The sequence below is a fragment of the Argopecten irradians genome, chromosome 3 (assembly GCF_041381155.1).
Source record: "Argopecten irradians isolate NY chromosome 3, Ai_NY, whole genome shotgun sequence".
Lineage (NCBI taxonomy): Eukaryota > Metazoa > Mollusca > Bivalvia > Pectinida > Pectinidae > Argopecten > Argopecten irradians.
The window spans coordinates 25,350,614-25,362,152 of NC_091136.1; the positions used below are offsets into that span (position 1 = coordinate 25,350,614).

Consider the following 11,539-nt stretch of genomic DNA (forward strand, 5'->3'; position numbering starts at 1 on the left):
AAATCTTTGTGAAAAAGTCTTTAGGTACGAATATACGAAATTTATTTTGCCACTGAAATAAATTGGTTTTGCAGTTTTGCTAGTGAAAGCAGCAGTTATAATAATTTTTCAAGAAACGAAGTTTCTCTGGCAGTTATTGGTGTTGTCTGCCAGTTTTATCTTTGCTTTTATTGAAATATCAAAATTTCCATTCATATACAGATATGTACGATGTAAGATGGTGATAATGTAGCATTTATTTGTTTTGCCTTTTATTTTAAATACAGTTATACATGTGTTTATGCTATTTATGTACATAATGTTTCTGTAGATATATATGTTTCAGTACTTGAATATATCTGAAGCGTTATGTTGTTTTTGTATTTATTTCCCTACATATTGATTTAGTATTGATTCCATAAATACGTTTCTTTATGTTTCTTTCATTTGCAATCAACATATCAAATGTGAATGAATACTAAGGTATTATTCAGACCTTTTCATTTCACGTATCAGGCTAAAAAAAGCATTCATTACTGATAATTAAAAACACAGGTACAAAATTTTATGTAAATGTTAGGCCAAAAAAGTATAGGTACCATATTTTTCCGGACAATAAGTCGCACCTACATGTATGTATAAGTCGCAAAGGCATTTTTCAGTTTTTGTACACATAATAAGTCGCACTGGTAAATAAGTCTATGTATACGATCGAAATGCACATGTTTTAATATGAGATATTCTCATCTCCGTTAATGATCGAAACCCCTGAGTATCGAGGGTGTTTATGCCAGTAAAAAAGAATTGAATTCCATAACTATTGATAATTAGTTTGTTTGGCCTAATTAAAGGATGTACAGAATCGTCCTGTCAGAAAACGCTTCATCAGAAGTTATTCTATACATTAATAACACAACATACCACAGTCCGTCTTATACCATATTTCAGAGTTTCCGCGGGTATGTATCTTAACGCAGTTATTTTGTGATCACAATTCACAATCGATTGACTCTGACGTTAGACTGGTTCCCTCCACCAGTTTACCTCACCTTGCGTCGGCTTCACTGCGGGTAGTAGCCACTTGATCGAATTCCAATTCCAGAGTAGGGCTCATCATTTCTGCGCATGATCATGTCATCATATACGGCTACTTCCTGTAAGAGCACATAATTCACATCGTCCGTTCTCTGAACACATTTGAACTGTGTTACGAAATGAATTCAAAACCCAAGATCTTATTTAAATTTTGTTTATATACTGTCACATTAATTATTCTTTACGATAAGATCCGTCGCTCGCGTTAAAGGTTTCCCACGAAGGTGATAACTATGTAATATACAAAAAAAAACGGAAGTACGGAATACTGTGAGCCTAAGATTGATTTATCATGTACCAACCAGAGTGCCCTAAGACCATTTTAGACGTTTTAGAGGTCTAGTTTGAAAAAAAAACCGGTAAAAATCATACTGTACATGGTACCAATATCACACCTGATACAACCAGACATACTATATGCATGTACGAGAAGGTGGAAAGCTCACAGACTCAAAATTTCTTACCCGCCTACCTTTAGCGGCTATGAAAACACATTTCTAGCACATCTTCATAAAAACGGCTACTACCGTTGGAAATGAGCGATAATTTTTCTTTCAAAATCATCTAACACATCCATACAAAGAGCCGTCACTAAGACGATTTAAGCTCCATTTGCACGAAAAACCCTAGGTTTGAAAATCGCCTAATTAAAAAAGCAATCAAAAAAAAATCATTCAAATGGGTTCAGATGACTTATAAAAACGTTAAGTTATGAAAAAGCTGTAAAAATTTTGTACTGACTTATAAAATTGTTGAAATTTTTTAAAATTGTTGTTTTTATGCCTTAAATATGTTTAAATGAAAACATACCTGCAGAAGTCACTTTACAATTACTAAAAACATTGTAAAAATGTGTAATGAAATTGTAGACCACAATTTGGCTTCTTGGTCTCACCGTATGTACTCATTTCACTTCACTATTGATGTAAATAAATGATTTTTTGGCAGTACTGCCAAAAATCATTTTCAGCTCTTATTTGTACATGTAAAATTAATACCTATGCATTGAAAGCACTGTAATTTTCAAAAGGTTGGTAATTTTTGGTGCTGAATAACATATTAAAAGCTCATCTTGATTCGTGAGTATGAAAAATACGGCTCATATAACTTTAATATAGATGTTAAAAAATCCCCTTTTTGATGCGTCGCTGGACTCGTATGCATAAAAAATCTAAGAATTTTCTTAAGTTTGTACTTAAGTAAATTTTCAATACACTTAGTTAAGCAAGATGCTTAATATCTGTTGCATAAATATTCTAAGCATTATGCTTAGCTGTTTTTTGCTAAGCATATTGCAAAAATCTTAGATGGCTCGTTGTCAATGGCGAGACATCATGTTTCCCGTACTTTTTGTTTACAAACAATACCACGCGGACAAAACACGTGCGCGATCGTCGTCTGCTTGTCTAGCTTCTCTGAAAAAATGGCAACGAATATTGTTGAGACACCAAGCAAAAAGCGGAAACCAAACTGGACGGCAGACGAATGCTTGCAGCTAACAAAACTTGTTGAAGAGAAGAAGGATGTTATCAGGGCCAAGTTTGGTGCGGGGGTTACGACCCAGAGGAAAAGGGAAGCATGGCAGCGCATAACAGATGCCATCAACGCCAGTTCTACTGTCAGACGAAGCGTAGAGGAGGTAGAAAAAAATGGCACAACCTCCATATGAAGGGGAAGGCAGAGTTGTCTGACCACCGCAGACAGGCAGTGATGACAGGTACATGTAATTACTCGTAGTTCGATCATTAACGTTGTAGGCCTAACCACAGGGACCTGGCACGATTTTTTTAAACTAACAGTATACATATATATATTATAGTATCAAGGGTATGAACTCGGCAGTCGAGAAAAACGTACCTATTTTTTTAAAACCATGATTATTTTAATAAATGGGTTATATACAGTATTGACGGATATCTTACCTTAAAAAGAAATAATTTATCTTTCCATTGAGTGCTTGATGAACAAAATTGGCCAAGTAGCTCACTTACTTTAACCGTCACCGCCATGTTCATTTGTTTTTCGGAACGCTTCTCGAGTTTATTTACAAGCACAACATTACATAATTTGCATAATGTAGTCACGATATGTAAAGTCGAGAAGCGTTCCGAAAAACAAATGAACATGGCGGTGACGGTTAAAGTAAGTGAGCTACACGATGTTTAAATGGAGTTTCTACAAAGTACGGGTCATGACACCTCCAAAGGAGATTGTGGATGAACAGTTAGTTATGGGTACTGTTTACCACCACAAGCGTAGATTTTGTGATTTTGGCTTGGTTTTTGAGGTACCCATTAGAGCCGAGACGACATTTCGACCGGACAGGGAAATGTCTACCTAGCATATTTTTTTCGTAAATTTCCCGATTCATCAAGCCATAACTTCGTCAATACTTGGCCAATTTTGTTCATCAAGCACTCAATGGAAAGATAAATTATTTCTCTTTAAAGCTGACAATGCAAGTTAAACTGATTAAAATGATTTTTTTTTAAATAAGTATACTCGTTGTTCAAGAATCGTTTATGAGACATTCCCCGGTTGAGAACAGCCATTTTTGTTTTACATTCCGACGACTCACCGACCCCTATATAAAGCGCGTGAATCGACACACGTGCGCTCATTCATGTACTCATACACCTAGCAGTCCACAGTATATATCACCTACAAATAGGTAAACAAAACCCTCACCTGTAAAACTATATGGGATTTTTTTATCAAGAAAACATGTCAACTCCTCTAAGTTGTCATTTAAAAGTAAACGCAAGTGAATAGAAATCCAAACAATAATCCGTCCACATATCTCCACGTATATCATCGTACTCGATGCACTCAACTGACCATGTACACGTGACTACGTACCTGACCCGAACGAGCGACAACTATCAAGGACACACACAGTGTCGATGTACATGTACGTTTAAAACTTGGTGTATATTGAAGTGTTTTATTAGTTCGTATTGGACATATGTTGGGATATAGCTGACAACACATTCATCTATTATTTCAATGAAATATTGCCAGGTGAGTGCAGTGTTTATTTTCAATTTGACATTGTTATTTGCAATATCGAGGCATGTGTATCTGAGACAAGACATGTTTAGAATGCCACACGTGTGTCAAGTGTCCCGTGCTTTATATAGGGGGTTGGCCAGTGAAGGTTACTAAGCAGAGCAAAAGAAAAATGGCTGCCACTTCCTTAGATACCACACTGTCATAACTAGGGGATGTCTCAGAAACAATTTTTGGAAAAATATTTCGTTAATATATTTTTTTTTTTAATTTCAAATGCATGTTTTTAACTTGCATTGAAAGATAAATTATTTCTCTTTAAGGTAAGATATCCGTCAATGTTGTATATAACCCATTTATTAAAATAATCATGGTTTTAAAAAAATAGGTCCGTTTTTCTCGACCGCCGAGTTCATACCCTTGATACTATAATATATATATGTATACTATTGGTTAAAAAAATTTCGAGCCAGGTCCCTGTGGGCCTAACCCTAAGCATCTAGCAGACGACTCGCCTTGATCTGTGAACTGTTGTGCGACAGTCATGACTGGTTAATGCAGTTTAATAACAATTTCATTTCTACTTACTTTACTTTGAGTGTAAAATCACAACAGATCGTCAAAATCTCTGTTAGCCAAGTTCTCAACATCTCGATGGCCGGTGCAATGTTTACTCTGTCGGGTTGTCGTTCTTTGAATAGGAATGCTCGATTTACATTGTCATCTCTATTACTGTACTGTTGCAATATACAGTGTATAAGTTTCCGACAACTGAATCGAAGTTCCATATGAATACTACATAACCTGATCATGATTTATAGTAATATTTCAACTATAGACATAGTTTGCACTTGTTTTGTATTATTTTTTGGCGAGAAACGATGAAATACAGACGTATTTACATACTGCAAACAGGTCGGAAACAGTAAATCGAATACGCCTAACATCCATAAATAGTATTAGTACCGCCCAATTATGAATATTGATAGGTTAAGACCAACCCTCCTACCAATACTGTCCAATAGTATCTTCAACAGTCATTTATAAATAAACACAACGACCACTCTTATTTGGAATAAAAAACAGAGTTTACCCATATTTTGATTACAGACATCTTCATTTATTGTCATTGTAGATATTTAGGTCTATGCATGAACAATACAGATTATGATAAGCTGTTTTCAAAATCATCTGTACATAACATTATTTTCATTAAGGCTAAGCTTACATCTATTTACTATTGTTAATACAGATTGAGATAAACAAGCTTACATGCATTGTCTTATAATTACAAATACATGTATCTGTAGTTTTAAGATAAATATTTGTATTGTTTAAGGAATTAAAATATTTGTATTTTAAAAATGTTGATAAATTAATTTCATTAATTAAATTGCAGATCTATACATGTATCTGTAATTTAATTTTAATAGCTATAATTTGATTCAGGTATCTACTTTTTTTTTTTTAAATGCAGACATATGTAAATGAGATACAGATATATATGAGATACAGATACATATGAGATGTACAGATATATGTGAGATACAGACATGTAAATACAGAAAATGCAACTCTGCAGTGGTGATAATTTTAATGTTGACCAGTCAACCGTATCCCGAGTTATCCAGAGAGTGACAAATGCTTTAAACCGCCAGGAAGTCGTTACCAAGTTCATTTCATTCCCTATTTCTGCTGAGGCTGTGAGGAAACATCAAGCAGATTTTTATGCAGTTGCAGAAGATTGTCAATAAAGGTAGACTGTAGAGAGGTTTTCAACTTGACTATGTACTCCATTAAAAAAAAAGTCATAAAAAAAGTCTTTTCATCAGAGCAAATCAAACCGACATTTGTAGATCAGAACACATAATCATAATTTATAAGACATGTACTATTTTCGTTGAAAATGGACATGGATATTTCAAAACTACTGATTTTGTTATGACACCGTCTCCTCTGGACGCAAAGGGGATAGTTATCAGAAGAGCTTACGTACTGCTGAGATGGTTCAGACATCGCTAGTTATTCAACACATTTGATATACAAGCTGTAATGCTAGAAAATTATCTCATATTATATGTATGTAAATCTACAATATAAATTACAATGCACCATACATTACATCAAATGTACATTACATACAACAGGAACGCAGGGAGCGATTTTATGAGGAATGACAATGCAACATAGCCAAAATAGGCCACCATATATATTTTCTAATCCATAAGAAACTTCAACACAAGAGATTAAAATGGAGGGGTTGATCATATTTCCAAAAGGCGAAACAACATGACATTATCCAGTCACGGTATCCTATTGATATTAAACTCTAATGATTTATGAATTTCTTAAAGTTCTTGGCCCAGAATTGAAAGATACGAATATTTGAAAGTCAATTTTTTTATTGGCAATATCGCTTTTTTCCAAATACACATGATATTATTAACTCTACCATTACTATCTGAAAAACAATCACTCATTTGTTATGAAACAGAGACAACCACGCACATGCGTTGACTATTAGATCGCTTTTAATTTGTCTAATATAAAAGTTGTAAACGTACAAGTAGAAATATTTTTCTTACTCGTGCTAACGGTAAGTTTAGCGTAATAAATGTTTACCATAACATAATATTAACCAAATTAGAATACCATGCTATCTATTAGTTAAGGAATATATTTTTATTTTGTTGAGGTTATGAGGGTATAATGATAATGCAGCACGTGTAAATAATGGAACCCCGGGGAAGCCGGGTTACATAAAATTTACACAGGTTCCATTATCATTATGCCCTCATAACCTCAACAAAATGAAAATATATTCCTTATATTTACAGATTTTCACGTAAATAAATATTAATTATTCTCGCGGCAGTTGCATAATTTTTTTATTAAAATACCCAAATACCCATATTTTTTTTCTCTCCCGTCACCGTCAACGAATTCGATGGAACAGCTGATTGGAATCGAGTCATTCATAAGTTCCCACCAAAAGTAGGGTCATGACCCCACGTTGCTACGCCATCGACTATTCCCGTAACAATAGAATCGGCGCGCGTGTTGTGCTATCATTATACTCTGATAATGATAATACTAGAAAGCATGGTTATTGAGTCTATGTCAGTGCAAACTGTAAATATATCAACTTAAATTCAGTCTTTATTTTTGGTTGATGCAAAAATCAAAATGTTACTAAAGCTCCGAAGAAATGTCCGCCATGATGGAATACGCCGGTTATGCTTGTTTTGCCAGATCGCCCGGTCACGTGACCGGCGTACGCCGGTAGCCGCTTTTCAGAACGAATCGAGCAGGGGTAATGAATTCGAAGCGTCTGACTAACATTGACGATTACACGTACAGCGAAGCACAGATATATTAAAGGTAGGTTTCGCCCAACCAAATAAATATTTTTTTGTGAAATGCGATAAGCGGAAGAAAAGATGAAAAAACATATTAAAATATCTCAATTTAATTTCTTTATGTGTTTGAGATTGAACAAATGTGTATTGAATACAAAATTGAAGGAAATCCTTGATTTATTACGGTGTCCGTCAGACAAAATAATATGCAAATGAAGCTGCGATGGATTGTGTTGTCGAAGTTTGGCGCATGCGCATTGTCACGCACTAAAAGTAAACAAAATGGCTGAACGAAAGTGTGTGCGATGAAAAAAATATATCTGAATCGGCAACAAAGTGGAGGAAATTATAATGGATTCGGCAGCACCCTAGGATATCTATAGGGAATTAAATTCAGAAATGGCATGTAGCAATAAAAGAAACAGAAGCCACACCTCAAGCGAAACTTGCCGGGATCTGTTGGGACTTGTGTAACGGCATTGCACGTGGTGAGTTAAATTTCAACACATATGCCAGCGCACAAACAGCCGCAGACTAACTACATGTATATTTGGTGTACAAAGTTAGCGAGAGTGTGTAAGTATGAACAATGAAGTGTTTTAGATTATATGATATGTATAGATTATATGATATGTATAAACAGTCCCTCGCACTTCGATTTGTTGTTGTTGTTTTTTAACTAAACATGCCGTGGCAAGACAGTCACTTCTATCTGACATTTTGTTGCACGCTTCCGTATGTTGCTGCGGCCTCGTTTTGGAAAAAATACGTCATGTTCTATGTAAAGCTTGACTTCGCTCTATTTTAGAGGAGTATTTTCCTGGTCAAGCTAGGCAACTGACCACCCATATTGTTCGCTGTATGCATTGAGAATGATTTGAAGATTATATCTATGTATAGGATAAATTTCAATTTCGTAGTCTTTATATTTCATTGGGCGAAACCTACCTTTAATGTTACAAATGACATAGGGGTAAGACCTATTTCCGCAACACTTGCAGTCAAGGCTTTTCCACGCACTGATTTCAGAATGGCAGGTATCATCATTATAAAATTTGATATAATAAAAATTACAACATTGTGTAATCCCGAGGGTAGAATATCCCTAACCTTTATATCCACAAATGAAATAGTCTGATAATCTATATATTTCTTTTAATTTTCGAGTTCCAGTCCCTTTTCATCATATTAAAAAACTGACTTCCTGTCAGATTAGCTTATTGACATTGTTCCGGTGTCACTACAAAATGTTGATTCCATTTACTGCCTAGGAATGACTCTATATAGGTTGATATATTACCAGCATTAACTTGCATGCAATAAGTCTCAAACTGCGATCGAATCTTTCTGAAGTAGGCGAGTTCCTCATAAAAATCAGATTGTTGTCGCTTCAAACTATCCTGCAATTTATGCAAGAAAAACTCGTATAATGCATAATCAAGATATGATTTTACACGGAAAAGCTTTTCCTCCGTTGTTCCAAATTTCAGTCTAGGATTTGAATGCTTTGGGTGATGAACGGTAAGGTATAAAATATGTCTTAGGTCCCAGTTTAAGAGTCGTCGCATCAGGACTAGGGATTCATCAAGATATTCAACAATCAATACAATATCCATTTCCTGGTCTAATATCTCTAAATAACTCTGTACTTTTGCTTCATCTTTGTTGAAAAATAATCCTCGTGGAAATCCAAACTCGTTTGCCATAAAGTTAAAAGAGTACTTCGCAACACTTCTCCTAAGAACAGTGGCCCGTTCGAAGTTTGCTTCCGTTTCATTCGTATTCAAGTAATATAACACTGGATTATCATCTTCCTTTATATGGACAACATTTGCAGGAAGAAAACATCGCACAAAGGACTGGAATTGGCTGAATGGCTCCCTCAAAATGCCTATATACGTAGTATCGCTTGGTAGCACGTGGTTAAATTCTTTCCTGTTGTACGGTACATGCGCACATGAAATGTCATATGTACCATATTCCGGTGGAGGGTAGAAATCTGGTGATGACAATGAAGTCCCACCTGAACTCGATATTCTTGGCACCGCTATAACCAGGTGATTTTCATAACCGTAGCGAAGAAATATATTGGCGACTGTTGAACTGGCAGCTTTATGAATTTTCAGGAAAGCTATGTGATTGACTGGACTACTTTCTTGTGTAGATTTTGTTATCTTTTTGTCGCTGGCAAATTGTTTTTGTGTGTGTAGTATAGAGTGCGCTGAATTTCTTTGGCGATTTCTTGGAAATATGAATCTAGGTGTGCTAACATAACTCCATATCTGATACAAAAATAGCAGTGCGCACGCTCCCACAAACAAATACCTGTAAAATAAAAAATTGCGCTATTAGAATAATCAAAAAATATATATCGTAGCAATAATATGTTTTGATGTTAATCTAAGAGTTCCCCTATGGATGTCTAGAATTCCACCAACTCTTCTGTACGAGCTGCCCCTGGTCACAGTGTAGTCAAATCACCATTTCTATTTCTGGATAGCAACACTCCTGCACCCAAACCAAGAATGATGACGAGTCACGTGATTTGGCATCCTAGGTTTCTTGGTGGACGTTGATACAAGACACGCAGTGTTTCGATACAGAGCAAAGCCTAATCTCTTTGGCAGAGTTGAAACCAACCGACCAATGAGATTAGGTTTTACATAACTTTCAAGATAGTGGCAAAATGGCCGTCAACCTGACCCGGATAACTATTAGCGCTGAAAAAAGACACAAGGACAACGAGAGGGGGATTTGAACGAAGTGTCAAACAAGTAAATACGTTTGGTTTTACCTGATATTTGTTTATGTCAAAGCTAGTTATTGTAGGCTCTCGTGTTTTCAGTGTAGCGAATAGACATTTTCGTTTGCAAAAAATGTTCTCGATTGTGTCCGACTAAGGGAAATTCGTCAGTTTTTTAAGTTTCGAGGCTGTTTGTGAAAAAAGTAGACTAGTTCAGTAGGACTTCTTGTTATCATCTTGAAGTTTAACATCTTAACTTTTAATTAAGACCAAAACTGTTGTGATATCTGGTCTTGATATTTTTTTAAAAACACTTTGAACCAAATTACCCAATTTTGCGCCACGGAGGAGTTCCTTAACTTTCTCTATATATCAATATATAGTGAGTCTTTGACTTACCAGCGTGCTAAATACCTATGATTCAGGTAGCTACCGGGCTACATCTGTCGCTTGCCTAAGGCTACATGTATAGCTACTAGTGTATTCACGAATACACACCCATACACTTGTATTGCATCTGTACATAAAGTCAATATTCTAAATTTGAAAAATTTCCGTATTATATCACACATTTATCGATTTGTATACACACATAAATGAGTAAATAAATGAACTCAGGTAAAATAAGTTTAACATAGTTTTGTAATCATTGTTTTGTCAATATTCATATGCGAATTGATATGTAATTATAATCATTGATAGAAATTTTAATGGGTTTAGAAAATAATAATTACTAGAATTGTCGTCGAGAAGGCCTTATAGTTTTGAAAGGCGGAATACTTTGTGATACCGATTGTGTAGATTTGGAGTGGTTTAAAGCCTTCCTAATTTTTTCACGCAAAGTTTTACACGTAACAAGTCATGCAGTCAAAAACTTCATATGCTTCTTAGCGACCATCGTTAAAAAACCAAACAGCTCAAAGAATTTAGGACATAAAATAGGTAAAGTATGTACTATGTGGTTCTAGTAAGATATATTGAACATGTTACTTACCGAAGGTTGTAAAATGCCATCGTTTCCTGGTCGGCAATATATCCTGTAATCATCCCATCTAAAAGTTTGTGAATATGTATTGTATTTATGCAAGATTTGTGCACACTGTCCGTTTAGAAAAAACTGTAGGCAGCACATTATATTATTTTATATTTATAGTTCAGCAAGGACGGTTGTTATTAACATAAAATACATATGCCTTGTTAAAAGAAGGCTCACTACCTGTATAACAGCTTCACCATAAGAAAATGATTTCACGGAGACAGTTCATGGTTGACGAAACATAATTTAAGCATTCGTTCTACGGTGTGTTAAGTTTAGAATGGGTATGGCGTAGAGTTTACATATTCATTTACGACC

General features: G+C 35.2%; 1 protein-coding gene across 1 annotated transcript; it reads right to left on the minus strand.

Moving 5' to 3' along the window:
• Positions 1 to 4,384: 4,384 nt before the first annotated feature.
• LOC138319587 (galactose-3-O-sulfotransferase 2-like) lies at positions 4,385 to 11,199 on the minus strand. The gene is made up of 2 exons (XM_069262737.1): positions 11,180 to 11,199; positions 4,385 to 9,767 (listed from the first exon to the last, which is right to left on the minus strand). The coding sequence occupies exons 1-2, from the start codon at positions 11,197 to 11,199 to the stop codon at positions 8,660 to 8,662; spliced, it is 1,128 nt and encodes a 375-aa protein (XP_069118838.1). The 3' UTR covers positions 4,385 to 8,659.
• Positions 11,200 to 11,539: the final 340 nt, after the last annotated feature.